This window comes from Nasonia vitripennis, chromosome 2, assembly GCF_009193385.2.
Source record: "Nasonia vitripennis strain AsymCx chromosome 2, Nvit_psr_1.1, whole genome shotgun sequence".
NCBI classification, from domain to species: Eukaryota; Metazoa; Arthropoda; class Insecta; order Hymenoptera; family Pteromalidae; genus Nasonia; species Nasonia vitripennis.
The window spans coordinates 22,289,454-22,309,017 of NC_045758.1; the positions used below are offsets into that span (position 1 = coordinate 22,289,454).

At 38.0% G+C, this 19,564-nt stretch overlaps 2 protein-coding genes across 2 annotated transcripts; both read right to left on the minus strand.

The window, feature by feature from the left end:
* Nucleotides 1-11,168: 11,168 nt before the first annotated feature.
* On the minus strand, nucleotides 11,169-14,087 carry LOC116416371. The gene is made up of 3 exons (XM_031924489.1): nucleotides 13,963-14,087; nucleotides 11,390-13,886; nucleotides 11,169-11,294 (listed from the first exon to the last, which is right to left on the minus strand). Exons 1-2 carry the CDS (start codon nucleotides 14,079-14,081, stop codon nucleotides 11,399-11,401), a joined length of 2,607 nt encoding a protein of 868 aa, XP_031780349.1. The 5' UTR covers nucleotides 14,082-14,087; the 3' UTR covers nucleotides 11,169-11,294; nucleotides 11,390-11,398.
* A 3,290-nt stretch (nucleotides 14,088-17,377) lies between these two features.
* LOC116416340 (uncharacterized protein DKFZp434B061-like) lies at nucleotides 17,378-18,517 on the minus strand. The gene is made up of 4 exons (XM_031924261.1): nucleotides 18,361-18,517; nucleotides 17,660-18,277; nucleotides 17,550-17,581; nucleotides 17,378-17,419 (listed from the first exon to the last, which is right to left on the minus strand). The coding sequence occupies exons 1-4, from the start codon at nucleotides 18,515-18,517 to the stop codon at nucleotides 17,378-17,380; spliced, it is 849 nt and encodes a 282-aa protein (XP_031780121.1).
* Nucleotides 18,518-19,564: the final 1,047 nt, after the last annotated feature.

Genomic DNA, 19,564 nt, shown 5'->3' on the forward strand with positions numbered 1-19,564 from the left:
CCACAATTTTAACGCGTTCTCGTAGAGAAAAAGAGAAAATTCGTTATCCCGTGAGATGGCGCTGCTTGTTGCGTCGCCTCGTTTCGGGTCCGTCTCCCGCGCTGCCTCATTCCTTCGCTTTGTGCCGACAAGCCCCATCGTTTTTCCAAGGAAGTGCTTCACGTATTAAGAAGAAGTCGAGACATGGGCAGAAAAAGACGCAGGGATGAAACCAGCAGCGACGACTCTTATGAGGACGACCATAAGAGACGCCACAAACATTCGAAGAAGGTCAAAAAGCAGAGGCGAGATAAAGACAGACGCCGTCGCCGCCGCAGACATCGCCGGACAAGCAGTTCGTCAGACACCACAACATCAACATCTTCTAGCGAATGTAAGTGAAGTCAGCATCAAAAAATCATAAACAAGGCCCTAACCTTCTTATGAGTCAAAAAACCCGTACATTAACGGCTCACTAGCGCTAAGTCGCATTCGAGTTATCACTCGAACCGCCGCGTGGCTACTTTCGCAGGCTCTAACCTGCACAGAGCGCGCGGCCTGTAAACGCACAGACGTTACAACCTCTCTTCTTGGAAAGAGAGAGAGAAAGGGCCTAACCCTAGCGATAGCAAACATAGGCACTAACCTATACGCTAGAGCTTCGTGTCTTATTAGACAGACTCAACTCTTCTTGGAAAGAGAGAGAGAGAGAAAGGGCCTAACCCTAGCAACAGCAAACATAGGCACTAACCTATGTGCTGGAGCTTCGCGTCTTATTAGAAAGACTCAACAGGATCGCGCAAGCTTAGTGCTGCGCACAACAAAGACTGTATAGTCTTCATTTGGGAAATCCTTCCAATTACAGATTCGCGCAACGATGACTCGGATGAAAACTCGGAAGGGGGAGACTCCGATAGACGGCCACAGCCTAAAAAGACCACGGGGGAAGAAACCGAACCCGCAGAAGCCGAACTCAGCGAGGACGTGTTAGCAGCAATCGGAAAACGGACTTTCGAAGAGCGGACACTCGCACCCCCCCCCCCCCTTCCACTCCGAGTTTTTGTCACGCTGCAAGGACGTGGTTGAATACGGGTTACCTGATGAGGAAAGGGCTAATTTGATTAAAAAATACCCTCCCCCAAGCAATTGCTTGTTTTTCGACCCGCCGAAGCTGAACGCAGAAATCAAGCGTATTCTACAACCCGCTTCTCAAACAAGAGATGCCCGAATCGTAACAAAGCAACAAAAAATTGCAGCTGCTCTCGCAGCAGTGACTAAAGGACAAATGGCTCTCATTAGGGACGGGAAAGATTTGATAGACTTACCCATCATCGAATGTCTAAGCGACACAACCAGACTGTTAGCAGATATTCATCGAGATGAGTCGATGATTCGTCGAAGCCTGATAATGGCGAACATAAACCCTACAATCAAGGAAGCGGTACAGGAGACCACATGCAACGAATGGTTGTTCGGAGAGAAATTGGACGAAGTTGTCAAGTCAGCAAAAACCTTCGACTCGACAGCTCAATCCCTACGTCCAGGCAAAAATGCATCAAGTCGGGCTTCAAAAAACTCGAACAACCCGCCCCGTCAACGACGGAGGGACCGTCAACAAAGGACGTCGGGCGGGTATCGCTCAGACAAGACGAACAAGAAAACGAGCCACTACTCCAATCGTCACACACGATCGAAGAAACAACGAGAGGACGAGAGCAATCGCCACAGACGCTAACGGGAAACTCCGTAAGTTTAATAGCAGGTAGACTGCGGTTATTCGTAAAGGAATGGCGTAAAATAACCTCTGACCGTATCGTGTTGTCATGGATCCGCGGTTGCAAAATTCCCTTCGAGAGGACGCCTGCACAGACACACGAACCCAGGGAAAGAATCTGGAATGATAGGGAAAAATTTGAAATTTCAGAAATTTTGAACGACCTATTGAGGAAAGGCGCAATTTGTAAATGCAAACCAGTTCGGGGCCAGTTTGTATCAGGGATATTTTTAAGACCTAAATCTGATGGTTCGAAAAGATTGATTTTAAATCTCGTTCAGTTAAATAGCTTCATTCCAAAGATTCATTTTAAAATTGAGGATGTAAAAACTGTTAAAAGACTACTAATGGCGATTATATGGCAACCTTAGATCTTAAAGACGCTTACTACTTGATACCGATTCACGATTCAAGCAAAATTTATTTGAGATTTCGGTTTGATAACCAGCTCTATCAGTTCGAATGCCTCCCATTTGGATTAAGTGTTGCACCATATGTATTTACAAAAATTCTTAAACCAGTCGTGGCTCATCTACGAAGTCAAGGTCTATTGTCAAATATATACTTAGATGATTTTCTTCTTTTAGGAAGCTCATATGAAGATTGTTTAAAGAATATTTCTCTAACCAAAACTTTTTTGGAAAAAATCGGCTTTATTATTAACTACAAAAAGAGCAATCTCATTCCGAAACAAAGTTGCAATTACTTAGGTTTTATTTATAATTCAATTAGCATGACAATAGAACTTCCAATTAAGAAAAGGCAAAAAATAGATAAGATAGTCAACCTCAAATCTAATCAAAAGATGAAAATCAGAGAGTTCGCGGAATTAATAGGTTTTTTAGTATCTTGCTGCACTGCCGTAGAATACGGTTTTCTTTACACAAAGGCATCTGAGAGAGCCAAATACTTAGCACTTGAGGCTAACAAACAAAATTACGAGACAAAAATGACCATTACAGACACGATCGTAGATGAGTTAAAATGGTGGAAGGAGCTATCTAAATCTCCGTTTTGTTACATCAAAAATTTTACATTCGTCTTAGAAATTTATTCAGACGCCTCCCTCACCGGCTGGGGAGCTTTTTGCAACGGAGAAAGAGCAAATGGTTACTGGACGAACGAAGAGAGCGGTTATTTCATAAACTATTTAGAGTTGTTAGCGGCCTTTTTCGGGTTGAAACCTAAATATGAGTCCACTTGGGATCCAAAAATAGTTCTTGATCATTTTTCAAAAAATCCAAAAAGACTTATCGCTTAAGTCATTGTCGACAAAATTAATTAGCCTATTAGCGCTAATTACTGGTCATAGATTACAAACGTTTTCACTAATCAAAATAGATAACATAGTAACTAAAAACGATTTAATCGAGATTAAAATACCAGATCGCATTAAGACTAGTGGTCCGAATAAAAATCAACCAGTTTTAATACTACCGATTTACAAAAAGAATAAAAAATTTGCGCAGCAACCACTCTACAAGATTATCTAAATCGAACCGAAGAGATTAGAAACAATACTAAAGAACTTTTCATATCTTTCAAAAAACCATTCAAAAAAGTGGGAGCACAAACCCTTAGTAGGTGGGTAAAAGAGGTCTTAGAAGCAAGTGGCATTGATACAGACGTATTCACTGCTCACTCAACCAGGCACGCATCGACTTCAGCAGCCAAAAGGAAGGGCCTAGATATCGATACGGTGCGCAGAACAGCGGGTTGGACAAAGACCTCGAACACTTTTGTAAAATTTTACAATCTGCGTTTGTGTGACCCGCAAGATGCTTTTGGCAAGGCAATCCTTAATGCTTAAGAATTTAGCCTAAATATTTATAATTGTTCACTTCATTGTATAAAATATCAGCAAATAAAGTTGTTAATTTTGTTGATAAACACACAAGCACTTCTTTTCTCGAGTACAGTTATCATTCGTAGCTACCGTAACAAGCTTTGAAAGTCTACGTGTGATCATGAGGAAGAGGCGCGCAATACAGTAGATAGGCTATAGGCATACCAAAACATAGGCATACTAAAACACCCCCCTCTCCTCTCAGAGTGTTTTAGTACCCGATGAGAGAGTGGGATAATTTTTCCTCTCTCCATTATGTTTTGGAATGCCTATAACTTTCTCTACTTTTTTTTCATTTTTTCTTTAATTTTTTTTTTTTACTTTACAGTTTATGCAGATAGAACAATTTCATAAGTTTGACGTTGTGCAATGCACAGGTCGTCTTATAGCTTGGATTATGATATGTGCATACTGTGACGCACTTAAAAGATGGTTTTGACGGATAGTCATATTGTTCAATGTTGTGAACTGGAAATTTGAATCGTTGAAGCCATTTCTGTTTTATTGTACCCATGACAAAAATTTTTGATGCATCATGCAAAGCGTCACGAAGCAAGTTTCCAATTTGAGAGTAGTCATGTCCATCGGTTTTCCAGTTCATGCCATGATGATTATGTTTAAGCCAGTTGTTTTCCCTTTGTATTTTGTCAGAGAGTTTTTTCCAGGGGAAGGGATTTTTAAATATTAGAACAATAGGCTCACTATTATCGTTGAGAGGAATGATTGCAATTTCCTTTAGAATATAATCTTCTCCGGTTTGCTTGAAACCAGTCATGTCTACTGCATACTCCATTTTTTTTTTTTTGTGCAACCTAGACGAGTTTCTTGACATCCCCACTGATGGGATTGTACTGAACGATACGATCGTGTAAGATCATGCAGTAGGCTGAAGTGTCTGCGGGAAAATCCTTTTTAGCCTCAAACTCTAGACGCACATCAACAGGAGCGTTCTTGAGAGATTCGTTTTGTCGTGAACAGTCAATAACTATTAGCGGTTCATTCTCGATGAACATAGATTTTGTCAGCATCGGCTGTGGATCTCTTCCATAGTATGATTTTTGAAAATTAGCATACATATCATAGAGAATCGCATACTGATTGTTATATATGTCGAGATTCATATTGTTGTATGGATAATATTGTGAATTTAAGAAAAGTTTCACATTACTTATCTCGCAATGATCAAATCTACTCGCATTTGCAGTTCTTACAGCTTTTCTCTTTGTTTGTAGTCCGAGAATTACAAAACGTGGTTTCTCCAGTTGATTTGATGTTTTCACTGTCCAGACGTGTTTATTCGTGCTTGGGAGAAGAGGATATTCAAATATCTCCCAAGAACGAAAACACATAGAGATGGGATTATCTTTACCAATGAAATTCAATAGCTGAATTTTTTGTTTATCAGATGCAATGACATATGGCATTAACCATTCTATCTTCGATATTTTTACTTCACAATCTTCATAAGCAGTTACACCAGATGTCGTAGTACCTTCCTGGATTATTGCGTTCAAGTCACTTCTCGATCTTGTAAGAATGAGCTCATGCTTCATGTTAACTATAATTTTTTTATAGTCTTCTGCAAAGCCCATGATCATACTCAGCGGAATCGCAACGTCAAAGTTTCCCTTTTCATCGACAAACGATTTGACGTTTTCTTCATTGCCAAGCCAGCCTGCATTTTCTAGCATATTACTCTGATTCGAATTAAATGAAGTCCATCCTTTCATAAGACTGCTCAAACCAACATTTTTACTTTTATCTATCTCCACAGCATTAATTTCATAACGAATTTCATCAAACAGATGACAAATGCCATTGTTCACGAATGTAGTTTTAGCTGGAGCTGATGAACCAGTTTTGAGTTTCAATTTTCCACATACATGGATAGAACTACGTGATGGCAGGAGACATAGATCTTGATGTTGGATAGAAATACGAATTTCATCGCTGTTGTCAAAGCTTAATGATGAGTATGGCTGATGTGCGTGTACTTCGTAATGAGCAATAGACTCATCGAATACGACACCTGATTGAATGCTTAGAATTTCGTCCATTTTTCTGGAAGCAGCAAAAAATTATACACGTGAATTTTTTCCACGAACTTTTAGTCCTAGACTTTTCAGAAACTGAATGCTCTTGCGTGTTAACGGTTTGAGTTTCTTCGGTCGACTGATGACTGGTTGCCATGATGACTGACTTATATATGATCCAGAATTGTAAACGATGCCCATTATACAGATTTGATGTGGAGTCTAATAGTGATTTCCTCTCCTCGAAAATTCACCAAATTTCCATCCTGATCGACGATTCGAATTTGTAGATGATCTATGCACTTGACGCTGAGCGGTAGATATATGACATGAGACGGAACTTCTATGATTTTATATCCTGGAGGCACGCGGGGAAAGAACTCATGGATTGTGTGAACTCTTTTGTCATTGATGTAAGCACCTGCAGTGATGTTGCACTCTACTCGCAGTGCGTTGATTTTCAATATTTTCACAGGTAAATCAGAGCTGTGAAGATCTTTAACTTTGAGAATACGAGGAGTGAAGCCAAGGAGACGACCTATTGAATCGTGTGGTCTGAAATCTAAGGGATGACTGCAAGTAATTTCACTTCTGAGAGTATTGTTGTTAGCTTTCAAGGAAAAATTAATTCCTTTAGCTTTCAAAGCTGCTTGTAAAAATTGATCAAGAGCATCAATCTCGTAACTGCCAGTTGGAATAGTAATAAATTCACCATTCAAATGAACTTTATTGTTTGATGAGTCAACGTTTGGAATAGAGTTGAATGTTAAAAGTTCAACTAAGCCCAAAACAAAATTTTTATCCTCTGGTAGTTCGATTGAAGGGAAATATTGTGCTTCTAGAACAGAAGATTTTCCCGTTAGACTCAGAGTGAAACTATCTTCCATGACTGATCGGATGATAATGAATTCATTCGGCTGCGAGCACCTCTTTTTATAGTCTTCCAGCTAAGAAGTAGAGACAAAGATGGCCACATATGAATGAGTCAAAATTTTGATATCTTTTGTAATTGTATTTCACTTCTTTCACGTTAAAATACATCATGAGATCCTTGGGAGGTTTGAGATCACCAAAACTATCAAAATAAAGCACTTCAGAACCTTGCTTGCGATAACAAACCCAGTGAGTACCTCTATTTTGATAGTCATCCAAGTTAACCACTGCAGATTCATTATACCATGGACCATTGGGAGGCAAATTATTTCTCATGAAAACACCTCGGAAATCTGAGATTTTCATCATATGAACATATTTTTTTAGATCGTAGTCAGTCAGTGGACGATTCGGCAAAGTTAAATCGAAGTTTTTTTTTTTCTATTCACTTGATTGCTGCCACAACCAATATGAGGTGTCATAAATAATCCCATCCCAGTTTTATAGGGCTTAAGATGGAGTCCTTTGCCTAAAGCAATAGCTTCCATGGTCTTATTATGCCTCTTACTTTCTTCATGATTTTTCTGCGCGGCTTTAGCATCATTAACAGCTTTAGCTATTCCAGCAGCACCTCCTGCTAGAGCACCGGTGGCACTTAGTCCTGCGAACAATGGAATGAGAAAAGGAAGAACTCCACCAATTTTTGCTGGAAGCGGCAGAACACGTGGAATGATAACTTTTTTCTTTCCTCCTACACTTTTAACAGCTTGACGTGCACCCTTCAACGCTGATTGAATAACCTTGCGAGAATGTTTACTTGCTGTCATTGATTTTTTAGCTACAGTCACTAACTTATTAAATTTCAGTCCCATTCCAGTTTTTCCTTTTAATTTCATAGCACTGTTAACAGCAAAAGCAAACGCTTTTTCACCAAGACTCGCATCCTTGGCTCTGACACGCTGCATAGCTTCCTCAGCAAGCTTCTTGTCAGCAGCTTTACGATCTCCGTTTTTATCGGAGTAAGCTATGTCATGTTTTTTACATGCCTGATCAAGCGGATTAATACCAGGATCTCCTCTTTTCATTCGCTTTTTTAATTTGGTTCCGGGACCGCAGTATTGATATCCAGGAAGATGCATTTCAACAGGTAAGTTATTGATAACTTTATCAAGCAATCCATAGCCTTTCGGCTGTTTCTGAGATTTGTGTATGATCATCTCTCTTCGAGTGTTGATTCACAACTGACGTTTATGGTATAAAACGAGCGTTTATATTTCAAGAGCTCAATGTTGAATGTGACTTTGTTGCGTGAACATGGATTTTACCGAGCAAAACGTCAAACTCCCTGTCACGAATTTTGATTTTGGAAAAGAGAAGAGAAAGAAGCGTCATGGGGAATTACTACCAGATAGTATACGAGCAGTATTCTGTGGTCCATCAAACTGTGGAAAAACAAATAGTTTATTGGCTCTAATTACACACCCCAATGGTCTTAGATTTGAGAATTTATATGTATACTCTAAATCCTTGAATCAGCCAAAGTATCAATTTCTCAAAAATGTCTTGGATCCGATTGAAGGAGTATCATATCTTCCGTTTAGTGAGCATGAATCTGTAGTATCTCCAGATGAAGCCCTACCAAATTCAATTATGATTTTTGATGATGTGGCATGTGAGAAGCAGGATAACGTCAGAGCATTCTTCTGTATGGGAAGACATAAGAGTGTAGATAGTTTCTATCTATGTCAATCTTATGCTCATATAGGAAAACATCTCATTAGGGATAATGTCAATTTGTTAGTAATTTATCGACAAGATGATGTAAATCTTAAACATATCTATGAAGATCATGTGAATACTGATTTAACTTTCAATGAATTTCGGAATCTTTGTTCTGAATGTTGGAAGAATGATAGATATGGATTCATCGTCATTGACAAAGATAGACCGATGAATGAGGGTAGATACAGAAAAGGATTTGACTGTTTTGCAATAAAAAAGGAATTATGAGTCTCAAACTTGCAGTTCAGTTGTAGACATCGCCACGTCAGCATGTCAGACTTCAAGAAAGAGAAGAATGTTCTTAGTGAGCTCTTGCGAGCTCGTGAGGCTATTAAAAAAAAATACACTTTATTAAAACAGGAGAAAGATGATTTTGAAAAAGTCATCGGCGATACTCTAAAACCAGTCGTCACACCACTTGAAAAACTTGTTGAGATGAAAAGTGAAAGTCCACTGCAGCAACCATCCAATCACATTTTTGTTAAAAACAGCAGTAAGAAAATGAAAAAACGAACAAGAATCGATCGATCAAGTTTGCTCAACGATCAAAATAATAATAATAATAAATCAAGTTTAATGGATTATACTGTTTATGATTATGATGATGATGATGATGATGATGATGCTTTTAACACAATAACCAATTCTACATTTAAATCTACGAGTGGAAAAAATGAATCAGCTGAAGATTTTTTATCATTGTTAGATAAAAGCCGTAGAACAATTGACAATATATACGGAGTGCGAAAGGTTGATGGAGTGTATATGATTGGTGATTCAGAAATAGAGTTTGATGATAAATATGTCAAAGTCAGAAATGAAAGTTATCCTAAAACGAATGGACTAATGGAATTGCTATTTAAAAAATATCCGGATGATCTTCTTCTGAGTTCAGCAGATCGTGAAAATTATCGCAAGATTCTGGAAGCATCAAATGCTCATCGGAAAAAATTCAGCAAAGATGAATCTATAAGAATGTCGAGAAGTAATAAATATAAGAATATTTTAGCTCCAATGTTCCGCAGCACTCCACGTAAAAAGAACAACAGCAGCGGAGGAGGACTTGTACCTAAATATAAAATAGCTAAGAAAAATTCTTCCATAGATCTTGTCTACTGGGACGATCCAAATGAGCTTGTCGAACGACTTCGATTATTGATTGCCGAACGATCTGCTGGAAATAACAATCACACCAACGAAATTCATTCAATTATTGAAGAATTGTGTGAAGCTGGGCATATATATTGATACGCATCTTTCTTCTTTGCATCAGTACTACCATGAGTCTCGATGTGTTCGGAAGAAAACTTGGGAGCTCGCAGCAAGTGAGTCGCGGGCCTCCAGGAAATGGTTTTAATTTTACATCAGACGGCGATTTTGACTTAGAGGAGAAGCGACTCTGTAATCTCGGAGAGCCACGCAATCCAAAAGATGCAATCACTTTGCATTCACTGCAAGTTATCCTGCAGACGGAAGTAAATTATATATCTTCTAAAATTACTGGAATTGGTGAACTTATAGACCAATATAGGGAGCAAGTTGAAAGCCTTAAATCTGATGTGGACAAAAAATTAAAATATCTTAATGATATTTCTCAACGTAATTTCGCAAGCGTTGAATATATTATTGGTCAATTGAATAATTTTATAATCAAAGAAGATGGAAAAGCAAAAAGTAGCTGAAGAGCTGCATAAAGCTGCACGCCGCAGGTACAAGCGAAGAAAATATGATATACGCGGAATAGATGAGACTTGGCAAGGTGATCTTGTGGAAATGATTCCTTACGCTAGCGAGAACAAAGATTTCCGCTACTTACTCACTGTCATAGACATATTTTCAAAGTACGCGTGGGCCGTGCCAGTCAAGTCGAAGAGTGGTCAGGATGTTACTGCAGCTATGAAGTCAATACTGAAAGAAGGACGAGTACCGAAGAATCTACAAACTGACCAAGGAAAAGAATTTTACAATTCAATTTTTCAAAAACTTATGAAGAAGCACAATATACACTTATACTCTTCACATAGTAATCTTCATGCAAGTATATGCGAACGATTCAATAGAACGTTAAAAAATGCAATGTGGACAGAATTCAGCAAACAAGGAAGCTATAAATGGTTGGATATTCTACCTAACTTGCTCAAAGCATACAATTCGAGAAAACATCGGACAACAGGAATCGAGCCTGAAAATGTTACACAGGCAAATGAGAGAGAGGTCAAGAGACGTTTTCCTACTGAAAAGTCGTCAGTGAAAGAACCGAAATTCAAAGTAGGAGATAAAGTACGAATAAGTAGGTTAAAAAATGTTTTTGAAAAAGGTTACACACCAAATTGGTCTACGGAAATTTTCACAATAACGCGAGTTGTAAAAACAGATCCAGTAACTTACCACCTCAAAGATTATTATGATAAACCCGTCTCTGGTGGCTTTTATGAAACGGAAATTCATAAAACTATGTATCCGGAAATTTATTTAGTAGAAAAAGTTTTAAAGAAAAGTGGTAAACGCGTATATGTTAAATGGTTAGGATTCAGTAGCGATCACAATAGTTGGATAGATAAAAATGAGATTGTATAAATTATTCAAGGTTCTAAAAAATAAGAAAGCAATTGTTATTATATTTAATAATGTATTTTTATTCATGTGAATTGTAGTTTTAACAAATAAATAGTATTTAATAATTATCAGTCTTTGTATTTCATTATTTTAGCATGTGGTGAACTTAAAAGAAGTTCCACCCTGATATGTTATAAATAAACTAAGTTTATTTGCTGTGTTTGAAAGATTATTGAAAAGTTCTTGATCTTTCAAGATTGCTGATGAGATCTTTTCTGGCAGAAATATTTGAAAGCTGTCATCAATCTCAGCCACGATCTTCGTGCCGAATCTAGTCTTCACCTCCTTGAGTGCAGTCACCATGTACTCATGATCTTTTTCTAAGTCCGTGACTTTCTTCTTAGGCAAGAACTCGCGCTCAGCAATTTTGTTAAGTGCAGATAGATCCATTCTGAAACGTGAAAAAAATAAGAATTTGTGTGTTAGAGAAAAGATTTTCTTTGAGAACAAAAAAAAAAAAATAGTGAGAATCAGCTATGAACTTACTTGAAAATGTTAAGTGAGTCTTGGTTTCTTCTCCAAAGGTAGGTAATTTTCAAGCTCGACTGCTCGAATGTGCTTTTCACCGTGGTGCGTCGGTTCATATAGCCCATTCCCCACCACGATGTCTGCCCCTTCCATAGCCTCTTGTAGAATATCTCTTCTATTGGAAGATGCCCCCTCCATCGATGGATTCCATTCGTGCATTAGCTCCTCACAAACATCGTATTCTATAAAGATTTGTTCGCCTGTATCGCCATAAAGTGTCATCCCCACTCGTGCTGCACTGTTTTCATTGGACAATTCGCTCCCCCTCTCCATTGCTCTCTCGCTTTCTTCTTTAGTATTGGTCGCTTCATACCCCTTCTCCAATTCCATCTCCCCCACTCTTTCTCCTCTTGTATCAGCCATTTTTTCATCCTCCTCCATTTGACTTACAGCCAGTGCCATCTGCTCCTCAATAATTCGGTAATGACCCCAAGGCAAAGTGTCTGTGCTATGAGGTAATAAGTATCTTTTATCATCATGCGGACTTAGTGCTATTTTGTTCTGTTTTTCAGTATGCACTATGTGTAATTTAGAGCGAATGTTGCACTGCTCACGTTTAACAATAATTTGTTCTTCAAGACATTTTCGATAATCTTCGAACGTGATTGTTTTCTTCACAACACTTGACTTTATGCCTTTGGCTTTTTTCACAGTCTCAGATCCATCTATCAAAATACTATACATTTTGCTACGTAAACCAATAAATTCTGTCATAATCTTGCCATTGCATTCATCTTTCATTAATCCAGGCACTTTTTTATTGACACGTGGAATTCCAAATTGATTGTTCTCTTTGTAATCAGAAGTATCAAATTTGTGCAAGTCTTCTTTCATTATTTTATACATATCCACGTCATCAACTTCATATATTAGACTATCTGTGTCGGTGTAAAGGAGTTTACATTTTTCCCCAAGTCGCCGCTTCATATACGAATAATGAAAATCGTATAACAATGTTTTAGACATATCGAGAATGCTGAGACCAACGTATATTGGTTTTTTAATTGTAATACTTGTTCTCTTTAGCTGTATAGCAACCAAATTTTCATCAAAGATAGCACAACTATGAAAATTTGGTTGAGCTATACGTGCTTCTGCTCCATATCGACCAGTAAATTTATTCACTAATCGCACATCAACGCGAGATCGTTCTCGCTCGATGCACTTACCATATACTGCATTAATTAATAACTTGTAGAAAAGCTTCTCAAACTCATTCTTGGCCTGCTTTCTCTTCTCTGTATTAAATTCAACATATGGTTTGAGCCAAGGCTTCTGCTCAAAACTCAGAATCCTATGCACTTTTTTAAGTCGAAGTCCATTATCTAGTACCTGTTTTAACGCAAGATAATGAATGACATACCTTTTCTTATCGTTCAAAGTAGTCAGCAGTTTCTTCTGCTTTGAGCCAGGGGGTGTACGATGCTCTGCACAAAAAGGCAAATCTTGATGATCATCATGTATTTCTTCAGGATACTCTAAATCTACTTCAGCAAAGTAGCCTGTATCAGAGTCTGGTGGTGCATTGAAAAAATTTGAATTTGTTTCATATTCAATCCATTTGAATTTTCCCACTGGTAAATACTGCACCATGGCCCATCCATAAAGATTATTAATATCAAAATATAAGAGCGTCTTCGTTTTCTGCTTCTTATCATATGATGATCCCATGTAGGGATTGTTTGCCTTAGCATACCGATTGCAACATTGACTTATTCCTCCTCGAATGCCTGCTTCAATAAACATCAGCATATCTATATCTGTGAGAAGCTCCAATTCCACTTTTGTCATTTTTAGAGCTGCTGAAAATGTGAGACCTGGAGTCGTGTAAAAGTGTGTAGGACATAAACTATACGCTTTCAGTGATGTCTCTCGAAAACTTTCAAAGACGTCAGCTAATAATAAAACATCTGTTTTCAAGTACAAATCAGAATATTCACCCAAAGTTCTTGTAGAAAACATATTCCACACTGTAACAGCATGATGATAGTCTTCATCAATAATGTGAGAATCTGTTAGTTTATTGTAAAACTCATTCTTTTCTGGCAGTTTTGTAGTCATCAACTTGTCCAATCCATCTACGAAATCATATGGAAATACACCTTTTCGTCTCAGAAGATTGATTTGCTCATCTGTAAATCCATCAGTTTTGAACTCATTTACTGCTATCGGCACTGTTTCCAAATATGATGCAAGCTTTTCCAACGATGATGGTAAAAAACGCCATGAATCAATAAATCTAAAACTGATGTCACAGTCATCTATAAACTTCGTAAATGAAATATATTTTTCTTTGTTGTGAGGTATCAGAGATACTCGTCCAGTCATTATTGTAGAAGTAGCAATCTCTTTCAAAATGAAGTGTGTGTCATAATTGAGGTTATGAAAGATAACCGGCACAAACCTCGAATCCTTGTAATTTAAATTGCATGAATTGTGAGCTGCCCCTCTGAAACTAAATAGAAAAAAAATGTCTTACATGTTGTACAGCATTAAAGTCAAATATTTGTATACATTAAAAACTAACGTACCGTCCTGTTAGATGACAATGGTCTCGTACTGCGAGTTCATCATTTTTAATAGGCTTTCGACATATATGACAAACAGTTGACCCCCGAAAAGATAATTCTTCTAGATCTGTAAGTCTCATTGGTTTTGGATTTTTGTATAGTAGATCAATCTTTTCACTAATTCCTTTCAATTCTCGAACAAACCATTTTGCCGGTGTCTCTTCATCTTCATTTTTTTGTCTGTATGATTTATAAACAGATAAACTGTCATCAAAGCTGCACTTTATATAATAGCCTATGCTATATGCTTCATGAAGCTGAAAAGCATTTTCATTTTCAGTAGGCTTTAACAAACATTCGAAATCTGCATAAATAACAAAAGGAACTTTTTCACTTTTATTATAATCTTCAAATTTAAGAATGTTATTCTTAAAGTCGGGCAAATTAATTCGACATTTATTTATATTTTTGCAATAATTTTCGTGCATTTCCACCCTTTCTTTACAGTAAAAAATTTGTAAACACCTTTCGCAGTGGTATGATTTTACATGAGATTTGCTTAATTGAGAGCTTAAAATTCGAGACAGATACTTAATCCAAACGTAGTGGTATTTAGGCAGGCTTCCGCCAACATCATGATTATTTTCTTCATTTTCATCTATGTAAAAATCTTGAATGAGGAGTAGATTTACATGTTTTTCTTTCTTTTCTTTTGTAATATGGCATGGCGATACTTCAAACTTTTCATTATACTTTTTTAACATGTATACATTTACTGAAATATCATTTAATTTTTCAAATTTTGGTACATCTTTAAGTTTGACTGGAAATTCTATATCACCAAAGTTCAGCTCGTTCTCATACATACGATATTGATTAACTCTATTGGGATTAGTTTCACTAGGATGCAATGCTGAAAGTATAGCATACTTGAAACACTGATTATCATTATTACGAATATTAACACATGCCTTTTTCTTTTCTATAAACTTTGGAAGTGGAATGAAGGAACTCCCCTTGATTGGAGAATATTTTTTCATATTGATACACAAACTGATAATACTCGTCAGGGTCCAGCCAGAATCTTTCTCCTGAAATTCTTCAAGCTGGGTGAGAATAGGTTCTTTGATATGATCTTTAAACCATTCTTCCAAATTCGTTGACATGAATGCTGTAACACTTTCACTTGTAAAATATTTAATGTCAGTTGTTTCCTCTCCATTTTTCTGCATAGAAAATTCTGCGATAAAGTCAGAATTTATTTTTACAGCGTTATATTCCTTCAAGCAATCTTCTACTTTAACCTTGAAAAGCTTTTGCGCATCGTTAAAAAAACTTAGAATGTCCACATGCTTTATATTTACAACTACACCTGTTCTAATTCGATTTTGAAAAGCTGATTCTACATCACGCCACTCAACTCTAGCTTCAGTTTCTTCCGATTGTAGACTTCCTCCTTGCTGAAGATGTTGTTCGAGTTGAACTTGCACACATGAAAGATGTGTCATACAAGTTTGATATTTCTGCTTTTCTCCTCTTGAAAGATTAGATTTATTGATTTTTTCGTTCAATTCCTTTATTGTAGAATTGCACATGTCTAGCCAATAATGAATATCATTATTGCTCATTCCGTGTATATTTCGTGAAGTATCACGCACTACTTCGACAAGACGTTCGAAAAGTTGAATTGAAGCCATATTTACTTTTTCCAACTTAAAGTAACACTCACAGACTCGTAAACGAAAAAAGGACTAGTTTTGTGTACTGTGGTAGTAGTAGTAGTAGAAGTAGTAGTAGACGAAGACTGCTGCTCAAAGTAAAGTTTCCCTTTATATAGGGAAGACCATGAAAGAAGAGGTGGATTTTTTTATGTCTGATCCAATGAGAAGCGTCATCTTCTGAATAGAAAAGCTGAGGAGCAAGATATGTTGAGGGGGGGGGGGTGAATTTTCTTAGGGAGGGGTGGTTTTTCTTGGGAAGAGGTGAATTTTCTACTTTTAGACCAATGAGAAATCGTCTTTCAGACCCATCCAATCAGGGCCTGTGCTTCTTTTAAGCATCCAATTGTAAAAAATCATAAGGTGGAGTTTCTTCTTATATAAACCAGGGTGAGGAAAGTCATCTGTTCATTTTCAATCCATACTTCTTACTGAAATTCTAACTCTACAAAGCTCCAAGATGACTACAATGTGTGAATACAAAAAGATGTTCGAAAATACCATACTGAAATATCCAGAAGAAAATGTTTATATTGTTGACATTCAAGGATTTCAAAGAATTGCTGTGGATACTTTTATTTTCAAGGAAATTAGTTTCCTCAACGTAAAAAAAACAGCTTTACCAACTGCTTACCTCTTCAAGTCTCCTATGCCGTGGGAAGAACTTACCGAGGAAGAAAAATGTATGATTCATTGGCTAGAAAAAAGTTATCATGGAATCGAATGGAATTCTGGTGACATTCCATACCATCGACTTCAACAAGTCTTACAAATCTTTACGCGAGGTGTTAAAAAAATATTCGTTAAAGGAGAACAGAAAGCACCGTGGTTAAAAAATTATTTGCCGAATACGTAAGTATTTATACTTTCCTTCAGTTTTTTTCCATGCTCTTGATACTTCAATTTATCCACATTTTTTTTTTTCAGTCTAATATCCAATGTCGAAGATCTCGGATGCCCTCCACTGGAGAACATAAAAAGTAATAAAAATTACTTTTGCTTGCACCATCAACTTTCTATTAGAAGAAAACCAGCATGTGCCGTCCATAATGCTCTTTCAATAAGAGCATGGTTATTAAATTATTTGTCTGGAAAATTTAGTCAAGACGAAGTTGATTAAAATGTATTATGAAAAAAAAAAATGATTAAATAAAATAATTTAAAAAAAATTATAATTCTTACGATTCTTTTTTATCTTTTAAAACAAAAAAAAAATGTTGAAAAGGGATTGAAATTTATCTTAACATATAGTCAATTTATTTATTTATTTACACTAAAAGGAAGACAAAGAGCAGAGTATATCAATTTAAAAATCATATCTAAATTTTCTGAAATATTTTACAATTTTTAAATTTTCTAAATAAATTTGGGAAAACTCAAAGTTTTAATAAACGATGAGGTGTCCACAATTCTTTAAATTTATTTTTTTTAATAATTTTTGTAAATTTTGTTTACATTGATGTGATCTATTATTATCTCATCATCTATAATCCGCGGTAAATTGCGTTGTTGTTGCTGCTGAGGTTGCTGTTGTTGCTGTGACGGCTGTTGCTGCTGTTGCTGTGGCTGCTGCTGTTGCTGTTGCTGATGTTGCTGCTGCTGTTGCTGCTGCTGTTGCTGCTGCTGTTGCTGGTGTTGCTGTGGCTGCTGCTGTTGCTGCTGCTGTTGTTGCTGCTGCTGTTGCTGTTGTTGCTGCTGCTGTTTACTATCAGTCCTTTTTAATTGCAAAATACCACGTCTCGGTACTGGTCTCGTAACCTCTGAAAAATAAAAGCAAACAAAAAATAAATTTATTGTATACAAAATAAAACTAATTTATAGTTAAAGCATTTTTTTACCTGAAGTCATTGTAGATGTTCCTGGTTTTGGTGACGTCTCTCTCTCTCCTACCTTTTTCTTCTTCTGCTCGTTGCCTTTTTGATCTTTAACAATAAAAAAACAGATTAGCATTTTTTTAAATAAAGTTATATAATTTTAAGAATAAATTTAATATTTTTTACCATTTACTTTTCTCTTCATATTCGAGGACGCGATCTTAGGAATCGGCTTGAGATCGCGTATACTTTTAACAGATGTACATGTTCCGCTAGAGCTGGAGCTCGAACTAGAGCTCAAACTAGAGCTCGAACTCGAGCTCGAACTCGAGCTAGAACTTGAGCTCGACCGAGACCGTCTTCTTCGGGTCACCGAAGATTGTCGAGGCTGCTCAGCCGTCAAAGATCGCCGAGGCTGCTCAGCCATTGGGGATCGCTGCGCCGGATTAGCCGCCGAGGATCGTCGAGGATGCTCAGCCGTCGAAGATCTCTGAGGCTGCTCAGCCATTGGGGATCGCCGTGGCGGGTCAGCCGTCGGAGATCGCTGCGTCGGGTCAGCCGCCGAGGATCGTCGAGGATGCTCAGCCGTCGAAGATCTCTGCGGCTGCTCAGCCGTCGAAGATCTCTGCGGCTGCTCAGCCGTCGAGGATCGTCGAGGCTGGTCAGCCACCGGGGATCGTTGTGGTAGGTCAGCCACCGGGGATCGTCGTGGCAGGTTAGCCGCCGGAGATCGTCGTGGCAGGTCAGCCGTCGGAGATCGTCGCGATGCTAATTGCTGCAAAGCAGCATTTGGTGGTTGTGGCACTGCAACATTAAAAAAATTTTAATAAATTAATTTAAAGAAAAAAACTTTTGAATAGTATAATAAAAAAAAAAAATTCACTTACGTGTTTCGACCACGTCCATTGCCCAGGAGACGTAGTCGAGCATTGTTAGGAGAGTTGGCGCGTTGGCGACCAGCCAACGTATACGCTCCTGGGCGACCTGCAGACTCCGTCGGCTTCGAGAAGGCTGCATTGGTGAATTTAGCTTCTTCGGTGACATTTTCTTGTCAGCTTGCAAGAAAAATCCTGACTCCGGTGTATCTTGAGGGGTTATACTCGAAGGCGGGAGAACACTTTTCACTATTTTGTCGAATGAACTTGGAAACGAGGAGTGAATTGACTGACGAAGCATGCACCGGGTCCTTAAATACGGTGGACAGCGAAGCTTCCCTTTCCACTTCAATTGCCAAAAGTCCTTCGAATTGCCGAAAAATTTCCACTTTCTTCTCATAGAACCTCCCTTAGACACTTCCCACCGGAATTTTTAAAATCTCCTCCCTCTCAACAAAATTTGACCATCCCTCAATCACTCGAGTGCACACCTACGCTTTCTTGGAGGGAGAGAGAGAGATTGAGCGTAAGATTATCTCTTCAAGAATCGTCAGTTTCAAGTGTGTGCGAAAATTATCTCTAACGTGGAAAACAGCTTTGAGGGTTCATCACTTCACCAACCTGCACACACCCACGTTTTCAAGAGAAACATATCGCTCATTCCAAAAATTGGCAACGGTCTGAGGATGCCTTACACAGCAATAAGGATTAATTTCTTATTCGACCTGCACACGCCTGCATTTTTCTCAAAAGGAATATGAAGCTTTCGCATGAGAGGTGTAACTGATCACTATACAATGCTTCATTGTCTACCACCTGAGCGGGGTCCTTGGCGTGCGCATCAACCTGCACACGCCCACATTTTTTCTCCAAAGCAATACGCAGCATTCGTATGAAAGGTGTAACGCTTATTCTAAAACTAAAGGGCATCGATCAGTATACCATGCTGCATTGTCAACCACCTGAGCAAAGGATGTCGGTGTGCGCACCCGGTACACACCCACATTTTCCTCAAAAGCTAATCCTGAAATTGGCATCGGTTCGAGGATGCCTTACACGCGTCAATAAGGATTGATTTCTAATCCGTGAAACAGGTGTGTAAGAAAGCAAACACCTCAAAGGATTATCTTTTTCTACGGTACACGCCCACATTTTCCTCAAAAGCTAATCCCGAAATTGGCATCGGTTCGAGGATGCCTTACACGCGTCAGTAAGG